This window comes from Balaenoptera physalus (genome assembly GCF_965194825.1).
Source record: "Balaenoptera physalus genome assembly, chromosome: 2".
NCBI lineage: Eukaryota > Metazoa > Chordata > Mammalia > Artiodactyla > Balaenopteridae > Balaenoptera > Balaenoptera physalus.
The window spans coordinates 69,509,224-69,533,571 of record NC_138883.1 but is presented as its reverse complement, the minus strand read 5'-3'; the positions used below and the strand labels follow the sequence as shown (position 1 = coordinate 69,533,571).

General features: G+C 41.2%; 1 protein-coding gene and 1 long non-coding RNA gene across 4 annotated transcripts; one reads left to right on the top strand and one right to left on the bottom strand.

Moving 5' to 3' along the window:
* Positions 1 to 155: 155 nt before the first annotated feature.
* FOXG1 (forkhead box G1) lies at positions 156 to 24,146 on the top strand. Of its 3 annotated transcripts, XM_082452182.1 has the most exons (5): positions 156 to 5,943; positions 6,449 to 6,522; positions 11,025 to 11,182; positions 14,182 to 14,325; positions 23,773 to 24,146. In XM_082452182.1, exon 1 carries the CDS (start codon positions 296 to 298, stop codon positions 1,748 to 1,750), a length of 1,455 nt encoding a protein of 484 aa, XP_082308308.1. In that variant the 5' UTR covers positions 156 to 295; the 3' UTR covers positions 1,751 to 5,943; positions 6,449 to 6,522; positions 11,025 to 11,182; positions 14,182 to 14,325; positions 23,773 to 24,146. The 3 variants fall into 3 exon arrangements, with proteins under 3 accessions (XP_082308308.1, XP_082308307.1, XP_082308309.1); XM_082452181.1 differs by lacking the exon at positions 11,025 to 11,182; XM_082452183.1 differs by lacking the exons at positions 11,025 to 11,182; positions 14,182 to 14,325.
* Positions 11,744 to 18,761, bottom strand: LOC309656163. The gene is made up of 2 exons (XR_014261193.1): positions 17,735 to 18,761; positions 11,744 to 14,549 (listed from the first exon to the last, which is right to left on the bottom strand). It is a non-coding gene; the product is annotated as an uncharacterized lncRNA (long non-coding RNA).
* Positions 24,147 to 24,348: the final 202 nt, after the last annotated feature.

The following is a 24,348-nucleotide window of genomic DNA, read 5'->3' as shown; positions in this document are numbered from 1 at the left end:
GGAGCTTCACCCCCGGGGCGGTGGTTGTTTCTTTTTTTCTCTCTCTTTCTTTTTTTCTTTCCCCCCTTTTTTTTTTTCTTCTAATTCCTGAGGGGTGGTTGCTGCTCTTGCTACATGACTTGCCAGCGCCGGAGCCTGCGGTCCAACTGCGCTGCTGCCGAAGCGCTCAGTGCCGCCGCCGCCGCCGCCCGCGCAGCCCGCGCCCCGTTCGGCACCCACCGGTCGCCGCCGCCCGCTGCTCCGCTGCCCCGCTCCCGCGCCGCCGCCGCCGCCGTTTCCCCCCGACGACTGGGTGATGCTGGACATGGGAGATAGGAAAGAGGTGAAAATGATCCCCAAGTCCTCGTTCAGCATCAACAGCCTGGTGCCAGAGGCGGTCCAGAACGACAACCACCACGCGAGCCACGGCCACCACAACAGCCACCACCCCCAGCACCACCACCACCACCACCACCACCACCACCACCCGCCGCCGCCCGCCCCGCAACCGCCGCCGCCGCCGCCACAGCAGCAACCGCCGCCGCCGCCGCCGCCCCCGGCACGGGGCGCCCCGGCCGCCGACGACGACAAGGGCCCCCAGCAGCTGCTGCTCCCGCCACCGCCGCCGCCGCCCCCGGCCGCCGCCCTGGACGGGGCCAAAGCGGACGGGCTGGGCGGCAAGGGCGAGCCGGGCGGCGGGCCCGGGGAGCTGGCGCCCGTCGGGCCGGACGAGAAAGAGAAGGGCGCCGGCGCCGGGGGGGAGGAGAAGAAGGGGGCGGGCGAGGGCGGCAAGGACGGGGAGGGGGGCAAGGAGGGCGAGAAGAAGAACGGCAAGTACGAGAAGCCGCCGTTCAGCTACAACGCGCTCATCATGATGGCCATCCGGCAGAGCCCCGAGAAGCGGCTCACGCTCAATGGCATCTACGAGTTCATTATGAAGAACTTCCCCTACTACCGCGAGAACAAGCAGGGCTGGCAGAACTCCATTCGCCACAACCTGTCCCTCAACAAGTGCTTCGTGAAGGTGCCGCGCCACTATGACGACCCAGGCAAGGGCAACTACTGGATGCTGGATCCCTCGAGCGACGACGTGTTCATCGGCGGCACCACGGGCAAGCTGCGGCGTCGCTCCACCACGTCGCGGGCCAAGCTGGCCTTCAAGCGCGGGGCGCGCCTCACCTCCACCGGCCTCACCTTCATGGACCGCGCCGGCTCCCTCTACTGGCCCATGTCGCCCTTCCTGTCCCTGCACCACCCCCGCGCCAGCAGCACTTTGAGTTACAACGGCACCACGTCGGCCTACCCCAGCCACCCCATGCCCTACAGCTCCGTGTTGACTCAGAACTCGCTGGGCAACAACCACTCCTTCTCCACAGCCAACGGCCTGAGCGTGGACCGTCTGGTCAACGGGGAGATCCCGTACGCCACGCACCACCTCACGGCCGCCGCGCTCGCCGCCTCGGTGCCCTGCGGCCTGTCGGTGCCCTGCTCCGGGACCTACTCCCTCAACCCCTGCTCGGTCAACCTGCTCGCGGGCCAGACCAGTTACTTTTTCCCCCACGTCCCGCACCCGTCAATGACTTCGCAGAGCAGCACGTCCATGAGCGCCCGGGCCGCGTCCTCGTCCACGTCTCCGCAGGCCCCCTCGACCCTGCCCTGTGAGTCTTTAAGACCCTCTTTGCCAAGTTTCACGACGGGACTGTCCGGGGGACTGTCTGATTATTTCACACATCAAAATCAGGGGTCTTCTTCCAACCCTTTAATACATTAACATCCCTGGGACCAGACTGTAAGTGAACGTTTTACACACATTTGCATTGTAAATGATAATTAAAAAATAAGTCCAGGTATTTTTTATTAAGCCCCCCCCCCCGCATTTCTGTACGTTTGTTCAGTCTTAGGGTTGTTTATTATTCTAACAAGGTGTGGAGTGTCAGCGAGGTGCAATGTGGGGAGAATACATTGTAGAATATAAGGTTTGGAAGTCAAAATTATAGTAGAATGTGTATCTAAATAGTGACTGCTTTGCCATTTCATTCAAACCTGACAAGTCTGTCCTTAAGAGCCGCCAGATTTCCATGTGTGCAGTATTATAAATTATCATGGATCTTTATGGTGGATGCAGACATTGAGAACAGCCTAAATTATGGGGAGAGTTTAAAAATGTTAAACTGTAATTTGTATTTAAGAAGCATTCGTAGTAAAGGTACCCAAGAAATTATTTTGGCCATTTATTGTTTTGTTTTTTCTTTTAAAAAAACCTGTTTTTTTTTTCTTTTGTTTACTTTTAGACCAAAGATTGGGTTCTAGAAAATGCACTTGGTATACTATTAAAAAAAAAAAAAAAAGAAAAAAAAGTTGTTTCAGTTGGCAGCACTGCCTATTCAAATGAATCGGAGAATCGGAAGGGGACAAAATTAATGATTGCCTTCAGTTTGTGTTGTGTATATTTTGATGTATGTGGTCACTAACAGGTCACTTTTATTTTTTCTAAATGTAGTGAAATGTTAATACCTATTGTACTTATAGGTAAACCTTGCAAATATGTAACCTGTGTTGCGCAGATGCCGCATAAATTTGAGTGATTGTTAATGTTGTCTTAAAATTTCTTGATTGTGATACTGTGGTCATATGCCCGTGTTTGTCACTTACAAAAATGTTTACTATGAACACACAGAAATAAAAAAATAGGCTAAATTCATATATATCTTGATACTTTTGTCTCTTTTATTAAGTAGAGCTAATTTTTGAAAGACCATTAAAAGTTCTAGGGAATTCAAAGGCTTTTTCAGCCAACTAAAATTTAGACTGCTCCTTTCATTTGAACTAAGACTTTTAAAATGAAAATAATATTTTTTCCATTGTGGAGTCAAATTTTACAAGGAGCAGGCTATTTAATAAACGCTAGCTTTAAACAAAATATAGGCTTTTCAGCTGATATCTTTAAGTTTCTGTAGATATACAGCAAAAAGATTATTTAATTTTATGTGCATAGCTATTTACCTTGTGTTTATTTTCAAATCAGTTGATAGAATGCTTTTTATATATTTTGTTTCAGGTATCTTGTTTATAGCACTTGGCAAATTATAAATAAGTATATGTATATGGTTAGATAGAAGTGAATATAATTCACACATATGTAATATATATATATATATATAGACACACAGAGCCCTTCAGTTCAGGTACAATTTGCGCTATGAATGCTGCAAATATTTTTGTTTAAATATTTGTATTTATACTTTCTAAGTCAGCATTTATTTTTGTGGCTGTTTACCCACAATGAAAGAGTTCTAATAAAGATGTGCTGAAGTTGCAATATAGATTTTGCTGAAGTGATCACCTGTTGTAATGACTTGCAGATCAATGTTTATATTTTATTTTTAAATTATAACAATTTAAAATTCTAGATGTTCAGAAGAAGTAAAATGCCTCTCTCTCCTTTTCTTTCATTTTTACATCATAGAGGTATTTATTTGATTCACTTTTAAGTATGTCTGTGTAGTTTTATGTAGAAATCTGTCCTTTTGCTTACAGTCATAATTTTGTTTTAACTTGCAATATACGTATGCATGCATATATATGCATATATATAAACCTGAAGCAAAATGAAAACATTTTTTTGAATTGTTTCAGCAGTTCAATTGCTTTGACTCCAGAAAATAATTAGAAAACCTAACTAAAAGGTTTAGTAACTAATTGGATCCTGTGGTGAGTCCGTGGAGGACAAGTTGTTCGTTTGTTACAATTGTATAGTCTGAAATGTGTTCTGCAGTAATGCAATAAGCTGGCTACTTCTTACAAAGGGCCCAATGAAAAATAATCTGTCCCCAAGATGTTAATCGGCAAACACTTAGAGAGTTGGTCAGGAAAAAGAAAAAAAAAAAAAAAAGCCTAGGAGAGAAGGAGGCTGACTCAAACAGATTTGAAATAGAAATACAGAATAGTTAATATTGGAACATGGGGATGGGTGGGCTGTGGAATGGAGAGATAGAGGAAGAGAGAGCTAGAGGGAGGAAAGGGAAAGAGGATCTTAAAGCCAAAAAAAAAAAAAAATCCCCTGCTACCAAAAGGAAAGAATGAATGAGAGAGAGAGAGAGAGAGAGAGAGGTCTGAGAAAGACAGATAAGAGCCAGGAAAAATTAAAAGAGCTGGAACCAAATATACACAAATGGGAAATGGACCAAAATAGACCAAGACAGCTAGTTTAATTATCTCCTTTAAGCAGACTGGACATAATTTTATTTTCTTCGTATGAGAGCAGTTTCACCAGAGGTCCAAGTTTCTTGAAATTTAACAATTCTTTAGAGTGAAGCATGAAAGAAAATCCCACAAATAAATTGTTTTAGAAGCCAAATGTATGGCTGATATTTAAAATAGTAATAGAGTCCAAGTGAATAAGATTAGGCAAAGGAAATCCCCATTTGTGATCCAAAACAGCTCACAAGCATGTGTTTAGACTGAAAAAGGTGATGATGTATTGTTCCCTTTTACCATGGATTTTATTAGTGGAATAAGAATGTATTGGGATGAAAGAAATGTAGTCTTTTGACTATCAAAAGTTAAAAAGAGAGTTGGACTCATATTGAGGTAAGGGGACATGGATATAGAAGAAAGATTTCCCCCTTGAGTATTTTTTTCTGTCCATATTAAATAACCATACTTATTTGTGATTGTTTGTTGCATGATTGAGAAATACAATTTCAGTGGCAAAATGTTTTGAGGTCGGGAGTAAAATTGACTTTTTTGAATTCATTAGGAACTAAGGACTGGAGTGGAAAAGTTCTACTTGGATACGTGTCCGAGTTACATATATAACGATGTGATTAGAAGTAAGAATAGTTTGTTTAATATGCATACTAGATACGAAGGGGGATATACAGAGAGAAGGAACTGTGTGAAGGCCTCCTGAAGCCCAATGTGACTGTTTCATTAATCTCAATCTGTCCTATCATCCCTCAAGTTATCCCTTCAAAAACACAGAAATCTAGCTTGGCATTTAATTGGGTTTTTCTTTTTTTTTTTTTTTGCAACAAATTGGTTGTAATGTTGTGTTGATATTTGTTTTACCCAACCTTTGCCAGTTAAAATTAGCTTATGCCAGAAAAACACTTTGAAACTTTTTGAAGCTTTTCTTCTTTCATACTTATAATTGTTTTTAATGAGATGAAGTTTGCTCTTTTTGAGATTTGGAACTGAAAGTGCTCAGTGATCACAACTTAAAACTTGAAATCCCAAATTACAATCTATTTCCAGGTTTAAAGTATTTAAGTTTGTCTGATACAAGTTAATACAAATTATTAATCTATAAAACATTGAGAAAACGACTTACTTAAGCTTAGAGCAGTGAAAGGATTCTTTCAAATATGTTTCTTCCACTTTTTTCAAAATTGGAAATCAAGTGTACATGAAGTCCAGAACTAACAAGATTTAATACAGATATCTTTATGGTCATGGAAGATTTCATGTGGTTTCTATGACTCGCATAAAATCGAGGGTGGAGAGATAAAAAATGAGACTTGTAGTGTTGTGATTTAATTATGTATATGTAAATTGGTGGTTATTTCACCCAAGTAGGTGGATAAACCCAAAATATTTAGAACTCTAAATATATAAATGTGGTCTTTTAAAAGTGTGTTTTCTACAACATCGTTGAAGACTCTGCATGCATTGAAATAACTTTGCTTTTGAGAAATTAATTTTTTGAATAGCTAAAGTGGCTGGTTGTGTTTGGGACTAAACGCCTGTTTGAGAAACAGGCTAACAAAGGGTGAAGGTGAAGACCATTAGAGGTTTTAGAACTGGCTGGGACGGGTTGCTGGGCTTGTGTAACCGTGCCTAGAGGGCGGGGTTCCTGTACATTCCCACTTCACCAGATAACCTGCCCCCAACACCACTCCAGCTTCTGCCAGACAGATGGAACTCTCCAACATGAAAATCTGCGCAGCCATTCCAACAAGCAGGGTAGGTGAAACTGGAATTAAAATTCTCCCCTCTTTTTTTTTTATTTTCCCCCCTACTCGAGGCCAGATCCTGGAGATATGGAAAGAATTGGGGTCGTCTAGATTCTCCTTTCGCGCATACACACGTCTGCATTCTTCCTAAGAGCTACCAACCTGTAAGAGTTCAAAGGCGCTATCTTTCACAGTACTTCATGCTTGATTTTCTTTCGCGCGCTTTTTTTTTTTAATTTTTTTTTAAGGCTTTCTTTTCTCATCTCAATCATTCCCCCTTCCCTACCCTCCTTCCAGGGTCTCCCCTCCCCCCAACCACGAGCAGTTAAAATAATCCACCTCTTAGTTTTCGGCCCCCAAACCGACCTTTTCCCTACTCCAGCGGTCAGTTCACCGGGACCGGTTCCTTAAGGATGCAGGCCAAGGTAGCTCAGGGGAATAGATGAGGTAGTGTTATGTTTTGAGTCTCTTTTCTGCCTTCCGATTTCTGCTTTTTTTCCCCCCCTCCATCCAAGACTGTGCCTGAGGTTGCCCGAAGGATGCCGAGGAAAAAGACTTAAGGACTGAGAGCGCTCTTACCCCAAGATCGGTAAGTGAAAGTGCTTTACGGGGGGTGGGGTGCGGTGGGGTCTGTGCCCGACAGTCTCCTTTTGACTAAGGCTTAAACCGCGACTTTCAGGTCCAGGGCTAAAGACGCCTCTTTTTTTTTTTTTTTTTTTTTTTTTTTTTTGAAACATTTTCTTAGAGGGCGCGCTATCAGCAGAAGTAGCTGAAAGAATGCATGATTTTTTCCCAAGGCGGCAGTGAGTCAAGGTGGATCCCTAAGTAAAGAGAATGTAGACATGGCAAAACGGGATGGAGAAGAAAGGAGGTGAATCTATATGGAGCAGGGGTAGCGGGAGACTGAAATAGGTTCCAAAGTGCAAAGTAATTTATTTCGTGGAAGTAGGATTTCCTAGTCTTACAGAAACTGCGAGAATACACTAACGAGGCTTAGGGTTCAAACCCGTAGGTATTTGCTCTCCCTATTTGAGACAAAGGTCTTTGCTCCAGAGCCAAGGACTTGCCTCATTCTAGAGTTTTTTCTTTCTTCTCTTTTCTTTTTTTCTTTTTTGGTGGACTGCCCCTCCTTCCCCTATTTTCGCACGAACATTGCCAACCTCCCCAGAGCTGGCCGTCCGCCCCCAGCTCCTTGGCCTGGGTCGGGCGAGGGTCCCTGCGGGATTTCGCGGAGCTGCTCCAAGTAGAGAGCGGCACGGGTCGGAGGTTGGAGGCTCTTCCCTTATTCGAGGGGGTAGGGAAATGAGCTCCGTTCTGGGCTTGACTTCGTCCCTGCTGGGAATATCCCAGTTCCCGGCCTTGGGATCTCAGGCAAATAATTGATTCTTAATGCACACTTAGGAGACGGCGGTGTAAGCTCGAGAGCCCGGCTGTCCCGAGAGTGGCTGCGAGCGCGCCAGACAGATAGGTTGGCTCGGCCCGATGCGCGTTTGGGGCCCTCGCTGCGGTTTCCTATTAGCCTTTCCGACACCTCAGGGACTTCAAGCTGAAGTTGGAGAGGGGCCCGATGGCGGGACTTGAAGTCGTCGTGGCAGGGACCCGGCGGCGTGGGTTTCTCGGACTTTGGAATCGTGTAGGAAGGGGACTTAGGCTGCTGAGTCGCGGCGGCGCTGGCGGCGAGGTGGCCGCGGTGGAGAGGCGCTCCCGGGACTTTGCGGCCGAGATGCCCGCAGACGGGGAGCCGGGCGCTGAGCAGGGAGCAGCAAGGTGAGGGCGCTCTTGCCCAGGACAAGCAGAGCTTAAGAGTTTGGTAGCTCACACTGGCTGATGCCAGGAAAATTGACTTCCAGAAGCTTGGCCGGCGCGCTTCCCCACCCTTTTCCTTTCTTCTTTACTCATCTCCAGCCGCCCTCTTCCCCCTGAAAGTTGTTTCTTTTTGTTTACCTGGTGCGGTTTCAGATCTCAGCACTTATCTGCTAGTTGATAGAACTGGTTTCTCTATAGTAGACATCTTTTTCCCTTTCCACTCTCTACTCTTCTTCTATTTCGCTTTCTACCCCATGTTCCTTTTCTGCCCAAACCTGTGGTCCAAGGTGAAGGATTCTTACAGGAAAAGAGATAGCCTTGGGGTAGGAATTCCCTCAACACTTTATAAAGCTGGCCCTTTATAAAGGGCCACCCTTTCCTGGGCTGGGGAAAGGGAGGCAGGGGGTTAGGTGGGCAGAGCAATCTGCCTGTGTGCGGGTTTCTTCCGCCTTGGAAAGACAACAGGAAGGAAAGGACCATGCAGAATAGAGCTCATCCTTTCCCGACTGCCCCTTTCCACATCCTCCATAGGACAATTTCCATGCTTCAACACCATCCTCACCTGGCCCTCTATCAAAACTTGAGGTAGGCAGAAATTCCAGAATTTTTGTCATCAGAAAAAGGCATTTAAAATAGCAAGTAACTCTCAAAATTATGTTTGTGAGAGTGGGAGGGGAGATAAGATGTCCCATGTCCTTTTTGTGGCGTGTTGCCTAACCCTGTGCCCTTGTCTTTGGCCTTTCGGAATAGCTGCACGGGAGGAAGGCACATTGCACATTGCAAAGATTTGGAGATCAGTGTCCGAATGAAAGAGAGTGTTCGCCAGACTGAATGTTTGGGACATTCATTTTCCGTTTAGGTTGAATTTTCCTACACAGCCAGCACTCCCTGAATTAGGGCCTTCTTCCTCAGTTTTATTCCCCCTTTTCTTCTCCTTTTATTATTTCATCCTTTGAATCAGAATGCATTTAAGGTGTAAACCTATCTTGCTCCCCACCTTGATGGCAAGACATTGTTGATTCCGTTGATTGAGCAGGAAGACTAAAAACTGTAGTGGGGTTAGGGAGAGCTATCTCTCAGTTCTTTCATTTTCTCACTGCTCTGAAATTTAATGACCTGATCATTGTTATTTGAAGTTAAATTATCTGTTAAATTAGCCCTAAACAATAACTGATGATATTTTCCTTTTGGGTCCGGTTGCCCCTGAATCCTTTTCTCTGGATGGAGAGGAGAGGAGTCACAGAGAATGCTTGGTCACATAATAATATAAAGATAATCAAAATTGATATTTATGTGCTGGTGATATATAAGAAAAAAATCACTTTCAAAGAAGCTGAATTTCATAAAAAAAAAAATTAGAGGCCTGTGCTTCAGAAGGACCACACCAATTCAAGGATGAATGTAAATAAGCATCTTTGTTGATTAAGAAAAAAATATGAACACCATATTTTCATTACTCTACAGAACCTAAATACTTAAACTCATCATACACCGGTGCTTGCTAATCTAAATTAATTCTGCCCTCCATAAATATTCTCAAAAAGGAAATTTAACTTTAAGCAAAATCTGAAACGTTTCAGATGTGAATTTCTAGAAATCCAAAGTATATTTATTTCTTTGAGTCAGACACTTGTTTGTTTTGCAATCACTTTATGAAACAATTTTGGAATAACGCAGATGCTTTTCCCCCCTTCCTTGTTTCAGATTGCTTGCATATGCAGGCATAGGCATGAGAACGTCCAGGGTATACTGAGGAAATCACATTTTTTTCTCATTTATTTTAACAAAAGGCCCAAAGAACCTTTAAAGCCAAAGGTACTATAGTAGTTGAAAAAAATCTTTAAAAATAATGAGTACTTTGTGTGTTTTTCCCCCATTAAAATGTGCTGAATGAATAATTAGAGGCTATGATGAAGGTTGAAAATTCAGAACATGAATAAGGTGGTAATTTTATTATTTAATACTTTTATAATTTTTATAATTAATGATGTTGTTTTAAGTTTGGCAAAGCTTTCTTAGAAAAAGTGGAGTACGCCTCCCACCCCATCAAAAATACTCTAGAAGAAATAAAGTAGAATCAGGTAGAAGTGGCAGCTGGGCTTATTTATTTATTTATTTATTTATTTATTTATCTATTTATTTATTTCCAGTAGTAGTAGTAGTAGTAGTAGTAGTAGTAGTAGTAGTAGTAGTAGTAGTGGAGTTGAAAAATATACTTTTAATTATACATTGGGAGCTCTGATTGCAGGTTGGAAGACTAAAATCGATCATTCCTGCATCGATAGTGTTGTCTATTACTGCATTGATTTGTGTTTATTTATGCAGAGACTTTCAGTTCTTTACTTACATATTTCAGCATCTGCCTCTTGATTATTATCACAGGTTGGTTTTAATGAAAGAGCTTATATAGGAAACACATTTGACAGATCAATTTTATGTAAACTTGGTAGTGAATTGTGGCAATCCAAAGAGCTTATGAAATTACTTATTTGTACTTGCTTTTTAGCAATTAGGAACCTGTCTCTGATTAAAATCTCACGCTACTCGAAAGCTTCCATTCTTCTCTTCAAACATTGTACTTACGTGTTTTAATAAAATAGGAAAACAGATGACTTTATGATGTTAGATATGATAGAATGAAACTGATGAATGCATCTTTTTCCGTTAACATGACTAGGTTACCCTCATGACAATAAGGTGGCCATTGGGTTTACTAATGCTATCTTATGAAAAATCAAGGAGCAACGGGTTTTGAATATAGAAATGGCAATGTTTTCAAACATCTATTACCTCTAAGTTATGCCAGGGATACTTATACTGAACAGGCTATTCTAGGGTTCTTCACTACATATTAAATGCATATATACACTCATATATTCTATTATTAAGTGTATATATACGATTATACCTTATGAAGATTGGCATTTCTCTTGAACTAACAGCTCACATGTGAATGTTATGCATCAGGGTCCTTTTGAACAAATACGACAAGTAAAGACCACGGGTGTGCCTTTTATATGTACAAGGCAATAGTGGGAGATTGAGATGCATGTGTGTTTGTGCTTCTCTTACTGTCATTACAAAATGTTGAAAGATGATTTGGAAATAGAAAAACAAAAGTGGCCGAATTCATCGAGGGCTATTTACTTCTGGCTTTATAGGTCTTTTATTGCAATTTGGAGGATGAATCCTTCCTCACTAATAATTTGCAATTCATCTACCAAATACGGTTAACAGTTCTATTCTTCATCTCCCACGTTTACCCCCTCCCCTGTATCTGCATAGAATTATAGAGAGGAAAATCAACCGAATTCTTTCTTGGGAACGAAAGGGCCTTGAGAGATGGAATTACTCTCCTCACCCTGGCGAGTTTTCCTGAAACTATCCTCAGCATCCACACTATGAGAGGTGGAGCCTGGCAGTCAGGCGGCTGCAGGCAGAAGGTGGGCGAGCTCCGGCTCCTTAAGCTTTGCAGAAGGTTGAAAGGAGGAGCAGAGGGAGAGCTTTGAGTTTATTTGGTCTATTTTATTTTCCCGTCCCGTGCCAAGCCCTTTAAGTTAACACAGCGATATGGCCCTTTAGAACCAAGCACTCTCGGCATTCTTTCGAGACTGAGATTCCAGAGCATCAGATGAACGGGACTGGGACTTAGAGCTAAGCATGCTCACCCACCCCACCCTCCATCTTTATACGCACGCACCAGCTCGTCTTCACGTGCATCAGGGTAGTGGACAGTGTTGACTTGAATTGCTCTCGCTCACTCCAAGCCTTTCCTGTGAATGAACCCGAAAACACTCGACAGGTCGTGAATAATCGTTTTAATGAGTGTGCAAAGCGTGTGACGGGGTGCACCGAGCTGTCGGGTTAAACAAACAACTTGTACCCTGACCAAATCCGATTGTTTAAGTGCAAAGTGATGTCAGTACCATTTCCATTGCCCTTCAGAAAACCACAGATCTGACACGCGGGAGTCCAATTTTCTCCATTAAAGAAAAATAACAATATTTTCCAACCGTGTATGTGATCTTCTTTAATATTAATCTGAGCCAAACAAAACCTCATTTGCAAATCAGAGAAGTAGTCGTGTCACTGCCTCAAAAACAAATCGAAAGAAAGAGAAAACAAGGAAGAAATCAGAACAAATCTAAAAAGTCTGATGGAAGATTTCTTTTTGATAGCTCACACATCATTGCTGATCAATGTTGTATAAATCTTACACACACACACACACACACACACACACACACACACAGTAGCTCACTAGAGGCAAAAATATCAAGTTAACTGCATCTAAACAATTGGGATTGATAATTTAGTCCTGTATTAAGATGGAAGCTCCCAACCTGTAAAGACTTTTTTCTATTGAAAATTTAACTGAAATATTTGCTGTTTATATGTTAGCCTGAGAGGGAATGAAGGGATAAGTAGTTCCCACATTTATGCTTTCAAGGAAAACGGTTTGGACAAAAGCAATATTAAAGGAACCTTGATGGGCCACCACCCTCTAAAACAATAACACAAAGCACAGTGAGCTCTTCACAAATCACACTCTCCCCTTTTTTTGCACAACTGTATTGGGAAATAGTTTTGTTTCTTTCGCATCTAGTAAAAAGATCTACTTACTTGAAATCAGCCACATGTGCTCCTTTCCTTGTTCATTCTTTTACCTTCTTTCACAATTCCAAACATCAAATACCACATGAAGAGTTAGATAATAAAACCTCAAAAGATTTTTTAAAAATTCCTTTTACATATCCTCTCTGAAAATTTTGTGAAGAGAAATGTGTAAAATTTTCCCCTGCTAGCACCTCATATACATTCACAAATCAAACAAAATAGCCCAGATGCTTGGAAATCAGTGAATCAGTTCCAAATAACTAGCTCCTTCAACTCAGTAACAATATAGAGAGATTAAGGTTTATATTTTCATTGGATTAAATATTATAGGTTACATATTTTTCTTCAAAGACTGAAAACATATCATGTCCTACACTCTGAAAGGTTATTTGTCCTCTTATAATTTTAGTCAGCTGGTAGAAATAAAATGTTAGGGATATTGTACATTTGAATATGGGAGCTCAGCAGCATTTGCTCACTTAACTGCTATTGGATATGTTGTCATCTACCTATCTGTCTTTCTGACCATCTATTTCACATACGAATATGTCAATATACAACTGACTGCAATTAAATGAATTTACCCACCTAAAACATATAACTGAGGTATTTGACAGAGTAAGCAATTTCTTATGGAAGTCGTTGCCGTTTTGTTATTATGGTTGCTAGTTTTTATACATCTCTATCAATTTAGCCCCAGTTGGGTAAATGGAAGGTATTGAAATTCAGTTTCCATCATCAAAACTTGGAAAAGACAACCAGTAGTTTAGGACAGTGTTTTTGTTGATTTTGACTGTTATCTGGTGAATGTCTATATCAGAATATCAATTCAGAATATCCTTTAATTACTAGGAAATTTGACAAAAATGACTATCGAAAACTAGGGGCTTGCATTTTTTAAATTGTTTTAAATATTTTTGGACACACAACAGACTGTGCAGTTATTACCTAAACAGATTTCTTCTCTGTGGGCTGACTGAGTTGAGGAATTTTAGTAGTGACTGAAAGAGCCACATCCATTTCTGTCTTAGATTCAAAAACAGCAAAGCTAGAGGGTATGTCTGTTTTTGTGTGTATATATGTAGTTAAAGAACTACACTATCAAAACATTAATTATATTTGAAAGAGAGCAGAGAGCTTGTTGTGGAGAGAATTGCATTATTGAATTTATATTCCATGGAATGTGTCTGTGGAGAGGGCTGAAATTGTATACCTGTCTTCTATGATGCACCCTCTTCAGTGAGGTGTGTAACAAGAGCAAAGAGACGAAGGAGGCAAACTTGGAGGGGAGGGGTCTTAGACATTTGGATGGTCCTGAGCAGAGGAAATTCACGTGCAAATGCAAATCACATGAAGAACAAGCCTGGGGTCTTTGTTCTCTGTCAACAAAAACAAATATAATTTTTTCCTTCTATCAAACAAATCACAGAATGATCTTAGCTGAATTTGGAGCAGGGCAGGGGGAGAGATGGAGTGACTAAGAATATTCCAATTATCATAGTTCTGATCCCCAAGTCCTGTTTATTTCACAGCTGCCAAATTTTATATCCAAAATTTAGATTCTCTTCCTCCCAAATCCTACATTGGTATGAATCATCCCTGATCATTTTTAGTTTTTGGCTTAATTACTAGTTTTCTACTTTAAATTACCAATAAACTAATTAATCTGACTAATCTTTCTAAACTTCTGTTGAGTAGTATAATAGCAGCAACAACAACAAAAATAAAAACAAAAACTGCAGCAATAATGACAAAAATAAAATGTTAACAATAATGCACACAATAATAGCAGAAACAATTTAAAAATAATTTCTCTGGCCAACAGGATGAAGATGGAATCCATTTCAGTCTGAAATTTGTGTTTCACAGCTGCAGTTGGACATTCCTCTGATTTCTTGTTTCACTGTTAGATGGATGATCTGTTCCTGCCCAACTCGTGTTCTAATAGAGACTCCCTTGGTCTAATATGGTAGGTTTTTTTAATGTCATTGAGTACTTTTGTGCCCACTCCTCTTCATTGCTATGGGCATGTTCCCCTTGGACACTGTTCCCAAGTAAATCAACCCGGGAAGGAGGCTGGGAGCAGAGGCAGACATGTGAAGGCATTCTTGAGTAGAAGGACCTGGTGCCTTCTGGCTGGAGTTCTGCTGGTGAATAGGCAAGTTGTCGTATCTGGGAATCACGTTCACAAAGCTAAGGAGTTTGAGAAGGGCAAAGTAACTTCGGTTTCATGAATCCAAAGAGAACACTGGCCCTGAGGAACTCAGGTCATTGGGCAAGAAACAAAAATTAGCAACTAGGGCCCCCTGGATGAACTCTTGATTCCTTTAGGGATGGAGGGATGGAAAGGGGACAATAAAGTGTAGGGGGTAGAAGTGGAGGGAGGAGACCAGGCTGAAGATGTTAGCAGCCAGTGGGACGCTAGCTGGTAAAGTTGACCCATCTCCTTAGGAGGAGGGAGAGGTGTTTTTGTCAATTGTAAACTTGCCAAGGTTTATTGTTCTGGGTTCGAGAACAGCCACCAGTTCCTGAGACTAGGCTGGAAAGAATATGCCAGTGAGTCTGTACCTGCAGGCATCTAACTCTCCTCTCAGCCCAATGTTCTCCCTATCTCCTGAGCCCCCTGTGCACCCCACCCCCAAGAAAAAGGAAATGAAAGAAAATAAAAAGTAGATGGGGAGGGAATTAGACTCATTTTTTTTTCAGGCAGATGTTGGGGTTAAAGCAGGTTGTTTGGTAACTGCTTTCATTTTGGAGGGGAAAGAAAGCTGGTTAGGAGAGAAAGGGTGGTTGTGGGAGAGAAGAGCAGAGAATGAGATAGAAATTCCTTGGCAGCCCAGCAGCTAGGGCCAAATGGAAAACAACCTTAGCAACAGAAGGACAGTTTGAAAGCAAGGAAGGGTGATCATAAAACGTTTTTGCATTGTTCTGTTCCTGCAAATTAATGTAGCCCTGAACATTTATAAGAAAATGAGATCTTCATACCTTGTTAAAAAACAATTACAAAAAGAAAGGCATAACTATCAATAGCCACTTTTGTCCTCAAAAAAACTTTTTTCTTTAGATATTACCGTATACACACAATCCATAACTAAACCGAACGGTAGTTGAAGGAAGAAAGGGAGGGGGAAGAAGAGAAGGACGCAACTTCCCTGCTGGTCGTACTGTGCATCTATCTCTTCACCTTTCACAGCAGGGAGGTTGAACAATCTTTGTTCATTTCCATCTAGTCTTTTCACTTAAAAAATGTATGAAAATATTCCAGTCCATGAGATCGTTTTTCACTAAAGATCAGCAGAGAATGAGGAGCTTTCATTTCTAGGGGTAAATTCACTGAGGTGATGCTCAGTCTGCAGTGGAGAAAGGCAGCCTTGGCTGGAACTGTGTATGGCTCTGCCCTTCAGTGGTACCCCCAGGCTTTCTCTGTGCACTAAGAATAACTAGTAACTACTAAGTTCACTTCAATTCTTCTGGAAGTACAACTCTGCGACTTGAAATCCAACTGGTGCTTTCCATATAAAATCCAACTCTAATTAAAATAATATTTTATGGAAAATGTTCTTAGTTATTGTGATTGTTTTTTATTCATTTGAATTGTTCCTTTGATTAAAAGGCAATTATCATTTGTTTCAGTAAGAAAATTAAAAGAAATCAACATCACCAGTAAAAGCAGCCCTCAGTCCTGTTAGGTACACCCCCAAAGTATGGCTTTTAAGAAGTTTCAAACAATTTGGATTTAATTGTATGTAACTGAGAACCTCTGAGTCACTGGAGACATGCCTAACTAGAAGAAACTAAGTCAATACTTTTGTAATGGGAATATTTGACAGAAAGTAAAGAAACAATAAAAGCAGATATTTCACAAAGTAGTAAAAGTCATGCAGACATTCACCTGCAATTCCGTTTATGCACCCATTTAACAAAATTAGTAGGCTTCTATATCCCAGTATCGTAAAAACATCTTTAGCCAACCTATATTAATGCTTATGCATATGTATTATATATACCATGCTACATATAGCTCAAATATGTACATTTATTTTTAAGTAGAAACTAAGAACTAAACAAATATTAGCATTTCTAACTTTTTAACCACCCATAATTGGTGTTTATTTGTGATCTGTAAACACCGAAGGAAAGCCAGAACCACGACATTCTGCTTAGGCTGTATTATGAAGCAAATATAAGTTTCTTTCTGTTTTGGGGTGTGCAAGAGTGAGGAATTTAGGACTGAGTGGCACTAAGATCTATATATGTTTTCAGTAAGCCAAGATGTAGTAATTTCATTCTTTAAACATTCACATTCTATAATTAAATAAAAGAAATATATACACTTTCAAAGACAGGAGAGGTAAGTCCAAGTCAAGCTATTATATCTCACAAAAGGAATGGTTTCAAATGATGCTAACATTTTTTTCCAGCAAAGAATTTTTCAAGGCAGATACAGCCAGATCTATTGCACAAGTGGCAAAACAATATTTTAAAAATGGTCTGTGGGGGGATTTAATGGACTGATACTCTTTGAATGTTTATGATGAGTAATACTCCTTTGAAGAGTGTTGTGTGACTATCACACTCCTTAAAAATGGGGGAGGGGGGAGAAGTTTGGGGGGGGGTGGACGTGTCCAAGCCTCCTAACTATTGCTAAATGGTGGAAGGATGTGACCTGTGTAGAAAAGGAAAGGATTCCGCGCCAAGAGGGGAGCTGCAAAAGTCTATTGGTCCTATCATGTTTATATTCTTTTGGGTACACATTTCAAAAACATAGCCTTTACATTAGGCTCTCATTTGCAGTTATGGCTTCACAGACAGTAGCCAGCTTGTATTAAGTGCAATCCAATGCATCAGTCCAGTTTTGAAAAGAAGACGATGGACAGGAAAAATGAAGTGACAGTCTTATCAATGAAAGTCTCATTGGCAGTTGGAAATTAGGGAAGAAGGAAGCTTCAAAACAGGGTAGTGGGAGGAGAGCAGTACTCTTTAGGTGAGTTTTGGGAAGATGCTACGTAAAATACTGTTCAGAAATTGGGATTAATCGAGCAGTTTAAATACAAATCTGCCGGAAATCGTGCTCTGTGCAAATGAAAATGAAGAAATTTATGCATATTCTAATTTTCCCTCTTTGGCTGCTATTTTGGAGGAAAAGACTTCTTTTGCTGATGGTGGGACTTTTTTGTTCTGCACAGGAAATGTGTAAATGAACACAAATGTGTGTATGTGTGTTTTTCCCTTTCCATTTCTCTCCTCCGTCCCTCCTCCCCCTTTCAGCAATCAGGAGTTGTTAGGGTCCTACAGATCCTAGGGTTTCTCCCCATTCCCAGGATGACCGGGAGCAGGCAGGGCAGGGAGGGGAGTCAGGGCTCCTCTGGGTCACTAACCTTTGGAAATTACCCTAGAGTTTCCATTCCATCTTTGGACATTCAAAGAGAGTAGAGAGTGAGGAGGAGTCATACATTTAATGCGATGAAAAATCATCTCGAAAGCTATTTCTTCTCACAACCGAATTCCCAGTGACGACTTGGTTGGGGAGATCTCAAAATTGATCTTATAAGCCATGTTGTGCAGATCCATTAACTTATCAGCGCCGAGTTCAAACACTTTCCCTCTCGCGCCTTTGGGAATACACAGGGCTGGTGCGTTTTAATTATATTAAGACCAGCAAGAAACTCTCTAGCTCTCCTGTTCTGATGTAAGTCGCCCAGGGCTGGGAACGAGTGAAGTGGAGCGCTCTAGTCGTTCTGTGTTCTGTGGAATATGTCAGGGACTCCTGAGACGGTCCAATGAAGTGTGTGGGATGAAGGCAGGGGCGGGGGTGAGCCGGTCCCTGGAGAGAGGGAGGACGGCCCGGGGGCTGGGGGTGGGGATGGAGAGGGAGGAAAAGAGAGGTGCTCCCTGTCCTCTCCCTCCGCCTTTGCAGGCCAGGCCGAGAGCTTCAGAATTAATGCGGGGTCGAGAAAGACAAACAGAGACAGGCTCCAAGTTTCTATATCTTCTTTTCCACACCCCGGATAAAAACCCTGGAGCCAACTTTCTTCTTAACAATTTAGTTTGAAAAGGGCCCCACGGTGCCCCCTCCGCCCCCACCGCCGCTCGCAAAGCGCCGCGCGAGCCCGGGGCGTTCGCCGAGGCCGGAGACGGTCCTCTGCCGGGTCCATCAGCCGCTCCGCCGCCCCGGCCGGGGGGCCTCAGAAAAGAGGGCGGCCAGAACAAAGCCCCCGCTACGAGCCCTGCCTCAGATACATTTTCAGTGGCCCCGTTGGAACCCCGGACCCCCAGAGCGCCAGCTTATTAACACCCACCCCGCCGCCCACTCCAGTCTTCCTCCCTCGGGAAGCGGGCGCCGCGCGGCCGACGCCGGGCAGGGCCGCACCCCAACCCCGCCCGCGCGACTGGGGGCCCGGGGCGTCCGCTCCCCTCCGCATACCGGTGTCGGGGGAGCAGATTTGCCCAGGAAAAAGCTGGGAGAGGAGCGCGGACCCTCGCTGCAGACCTCACGTCAAGGTTACCGCCACCTCTAGGAACCTCTTCGGAAAAGCTCCAAAATGTCTATTTTGCAGAAAGCCTGCTGTGCCGCGATGGGGCCTGGTGGTCAGAGAACCCCTTGAGGGGCCTCGTAAGGTCTCGGTGCTTGAGTCAAGCCCTGCCCAGGCCCATTTCTCCCGCGCCCTCCAGGTCCTGCACTTCCGGTTCCCCCGGGGGCCATGACCCTCCTCTCCCCAGCACTTCCGTCCCGTGGGCTTCTGCGCTCCCGCCCAGTCACCGGGCTGAGGGACACCCCTGAGAGTTGTTTTCTATAACTTTCCCGTAGCTGGTGGGAACTTTACCTGTTCCATTCATTTCTTTTTATTTTGACTTTAATTTCTTTGCTTCCTTAAACTTGAGGGTGAGGGTGGGGGGCGCAGTGGAGGAGGGCCAGAGGTTGAGAGAAAAAGCCCATTGAAGATAATTTTTTTTTTGTCTTTTCAGATCACCACCCCACCCCGCCCCCCTCGCCCCCCCCCGCCCCCCCCCCCCTTTCTGAATACCCTGCACCCGTTCACATCAGCAACTGAGATTTAGGCCTGTTTTCCCGAAGGGCCTAGGGCAGTGTCTGCACTTAGTAGGCATGCAATAAATGTTGAAAGAATTACTGAATAAATGATGCTGCTCCGCTAGGCACATGGTGCTTAGGGATAGTAGGTATCCTCAGAAAGCAGCTGGCTTTTGCCTTCCGGTGTTTTGTTAAATTCAGTTGAGAGGTTGATAAATAAATGGTTTTTACGGGCATTTTGATGTTTTTTAGGGACTCCCCCAAACAGTGGGTGGAAATCTCTTAGAGTCATTGAAAGTGTTTTCTTGAACTTCTTCATAGGTATGAGATAAAATGCTGTGATTTTTAGAATGTGGGGTTTATCAGCCCTTCTGTGGCTTTTCCTTTCCATTTTGCTTTTTTTTTTTAAAGTTTTACTTTCTGTGGTAAGAGGTCAAGGCCTTATGAAGTTAATCTCTTGTAGCTAATTTGAGGCAGAAACTAAGAGATTTCTCTTTTGCTTTCCTGCTATGTTATAGTTTAATCCTTGCCAAAGAATTCAATCCTATGTTGTGTCTTCTGCATCGTTCAACTGTTCTTGTTCTTTACGATAACATTTTTCTAAAAAATGCTATAAGAACTTTATGTAACCAGGAGAGAAATTTCATAGTTGTGAACCTGTGAGACTGGATTCAGTCAGTCAACATATATTAAATGCATATTCTGCTGAGCACCAGTTGTGTAATCTATAGACTAGTCCCTAGGGCATTTAATGTCCCACTCTCATTGACTGTAAAATAGTGAAAATATATAACCAATAAGCTAATAACCATGAAAGTAATTTGAAAGGTTATAATTGCTAATCAAAGTTAAAGTGTATTTAGCATCATTATTAATAGGCATCTGAGGGATACAAATAAGACCTGTTCTTATCATCTGGGAACTTACAATCTAGCTGGGCATAAATAATGTGAATGTAAATTGATAGAAACAGCTACTAAGCAGTATTCAGTGTCTAGCATATTGAAAACATTCAGTAAACAATTGCCTCACAAATTAATTTGCAGTCGTGTCATTCTTTTAACAGAAATATGATACTGATAAGAAATACAGGAAGGATTAATTAGGAAAACTTTCATGGAGAAAATGAATTTGTCCTTAATGTGCCACATAGAAAGATTGGAAATGCAAGCTGTTTGTGTTCAAGGGGGGTAAAGGTGGCATAAATGGAGAATGAGAAAGATATTTGATGAGATGGAGTTTGGTGGTAATTTGTAGGAAACCTTAAAGATCATGCAGAGGAGTTTGTATTTGATAGTAGAGGTGATGGAGACCTGTGGTGGCCCTGTGAGCAGAGGATGGCATGATTAAAATTGAGATTTATATTTAAAATGACTCTAGCCAGCAACTGAGTATAGTGAAAATTGAGGGAGACAGAGTATGAGAAAAGATTTTGGTGCAGTTCTGGAATGGGATATTACTACAGAGTGACTGTAGACAGTCATCATTAAGCCCTTTCTCCCCAGTTTTTATACAAGGAAATTACATTTAAATGATAAAATCAGTAATGAGTCTTGAATAAAGTAAGAGCCCCAGGCCACTGGAATAAGCATTACCACTTTAATCTTCATTGTTGGTAGTGCTAGGGGATGTTAGGTGTTGACTGATGATGACTAATTTCAGGATATCTTCATCAGCAGTTAAAGCTCAAGATATCTTTCTCATTTAACATATTTACCCACTATTCAGTTTCAGTGGTTCTCAACTGGGTGTGATTTTGACACACCTCCCCCACCCCCAGCAGGCACATTTGGCAATGTCTGGAGACATTTTTAGTTGTAACAACTGTGGGGCTACTGCTGTCATCTAGTAAGTAGAGACCAGGGATAGATGTTACTAAATAACTTACAATTCAGAGGGGACCCCCCCATGACAGTGAATTATCCGGTCCCAAATATCAATTGTACTGAGGTTGAGAAACCTTCAGTTGTGGGAATGAAGCCTGAGCTCTAACTCTGGAGAACTACACAAGGAGTCCCAGAACCTAACTTCTATTATAGTAACAATTTCGATTGAAGAAATGTTTTGTTTAGTGAGTCAAATGTACCTCTGAAAATGGCAGTGTCTCTTCTTAGCCTTGAGGCCTTAGAAATAGGAAAATCAGAAGGGTACCTGCTTGGATTTTCTACTTTTTATAAAATGGAGTTAGAAATCTTCCTTAAGGATTTGTCATCTAAATGTTATTTATTAAATTAATAAAATGTGCCTCTGAAGTTGCTTAGCAACTTACAGAAAGCTTGCTTTTTAGAAGTTCATTTGTTTGTTTAAAACTAGGGTAGGTTGCGTATTATTAGCTACATTACATAAATCAACAAAGAAATGTACACTGAAAATGGAATAAGATGTTTCAACACATTTTCTGCTCTCATGTCTGGCAATTAAAACACTCTAATTGTCTCGTAAAATTGCATCAAGTATTCGACAAAAATTATTTATGTATGAAACTTCAAAATAATATTGAGTCTGTAAGAGAACCAAAGGGGGAAAATTCAGCAGGTTTGTCATAAAGTATGTGTTTATCTTAACCTTTCTTCTTCAAAAATCTTATCTACTAAGTACTTTTATCAGACACTAATTATACTCTTTCTGAAAAGAATTTCTCCAACACCCTTCAGTGCCTGCACCCTTTAATCATATCTCATTACATCTACCTAATCCATATCTTTTTCACATTTCCAGGGCTCATTAACAGTTTTAAAAGCTAATCTTAATCTTGGACATTATTATTCCTTGTAATCGAGATGAAAATAATGCCAATAATATTTTATTTCTAAAATGCAATGGATCATTTAAAATTTGTTCTGAAGCCATTTCTTCTTTAAATATTAATGAGAAATTAACTTTCATACATGCATTAAACTATCAGGAACAGTGAGATGTGTCTGAAAACCCTGAAGCACCTTTTCGAAGGAGAAGTTATTTTTATAAGCTGTTTTAACAGTGGATCATCAGTCACTTTGAAGGGAAGTGATCCTTGATTAACAGTTGGCTGATACTGTGCTTCCACAGATGTGTGGCAATAATACAGGTGCTACCTATGAAACAGGACAGGTAATTCATAGTATCTGACGGGTTTTTTTCTGATTGAAAAAAATAAAATCGTAAAGCCTTCATCTTTGTGTATAACCCCATTAAATTGTTGTAGACAAGACAAACCAAATGTCCCACTCAAATGATGAACATTAGGCACCATGTTTCCCATAAATTTAAAGAAAAGATTGTGAGTATGGCTAGTACTTTATTCCTTTTGATTTTCCATTTTTAGAAAAGAAAATGGATCAAATGTGCTGTTACATGACTAAAGTAGAGCCTCACGATGATGACTTTTTAGGACTTGAAAGTCAAATCCTGCCTCTCAGAGTATAACTGCATAGGACTAACATGTTATTCTCAATGGAAGATTCCTTCACTATTATAATTGAGATTGTTTCTTGAAAGTAATCTTTAAGTGTCTTAGGAAAAGTCTAATGGTCTGTTATTTATTTATGCACATACCATTTAGCTATAGTGTTTTTAAAAAACCACAGAAGTCATTGTCCAAAAGAACAATTTTTGGACAAGTACCTCAAGTTATGATTCAGTGGTAGTGAAGATGTAATAAAACTTTAAATCTGCTTTTTTTCCCCATTCATTAGTTCTGCCAGACAGTACAGTAATTATCTCTTATTTCAGGTGTTTAATTAGACATTTCTTTAGTTTTTTCCTTTGGAATATATTTTTTTCCTTATAGAATTTTGTGATTTCTGATTTCTCTCCATTTATGTGGTTCAGGTTGTTGTTACCTATAGGAAACTGTTATTAAGCAGAATCAAGTGACAGCTAGTGAGTTTGCTGTGTCTTATCTTTTGCAGTGGCTAAGCACTGAACTGAGTACTTTAACTGAGTAAGATTTTTAGGATCTGTAAGATAATGTTTTTAAAATCACTCTTTTGACATTTTTTCTTTTAATTTCCTTACTCATCATTTTTGGGGAGGGTAACTTTGCATATGCTCAATTAAACACAGCAAGTTTTCACGTGTTCTTTTTTGCTTTACTGAAATAGCTTGAATATTCAGATCTTATCAAATTTTTACAATGACACCATAGACAATGCTTACTTTAATGGAATTTCCCTCCTTTCATTATGAATGAAATTAGTTCCACTAATAAAAATAAAATTTAGTATACAGTATACTATAACACCACAATTTTTAAAATTGCAAATACAGTATTAATATAGTTTAAAATTGTTTTTGCTTTTGTAAATTAATTTTTATCTTTGTCTATTTCTCTCTTATTATTAAGAAGTTTTGCCTTTTTTGTACTGATCATCTATTTTCTTGTCCTTTCCATGTTGTTATTTTCAGAGGTTTCTCATAGGTCAGTACAATGAAGGTTGATGGCACAATTGTTCACTTTGAATCAAAGGATATCTATTTATTGGTGTGCTGTTATCAATCAGAAGTTTCCAAATACGTGTTCTCCAATTCAAAGAAAAGTAGCTGGATCCAGGCAAAAATGCATCTGGGACTCCCTGCACATGATGCATCTCCGGAGAAAGTTGCTTCAGCATTCTTTTTTGTTTTTGTTTTTGGAACACTTCTTTCTACAGTATACTCCAACTACTAGATAGGTTCCTAAGTTCATCCAAAACTGTCCCATGTCTGAATTCTTGGTCCTCTTCCCACCCTCTGACTCCACAGATAAAGAAGAAATAATAATAAAGGAATAAAAATCGTTTGTTTCTGTCTGACTGAATCATTCCAGTCCTGAAGCACCCTGGTAGGTTAATTAGCCCTATTACTGTATTTACTATCTCCCACACACTTATCTGTGGGAAACTGGTCCTCTTGGCATTTGCCTAGGTGGATAAGGGAACATTAGGAATGCGGCACTGGACTTTGCTCTTGAAATGCATGGCACTGTAGCAGCATAAAGCTTGA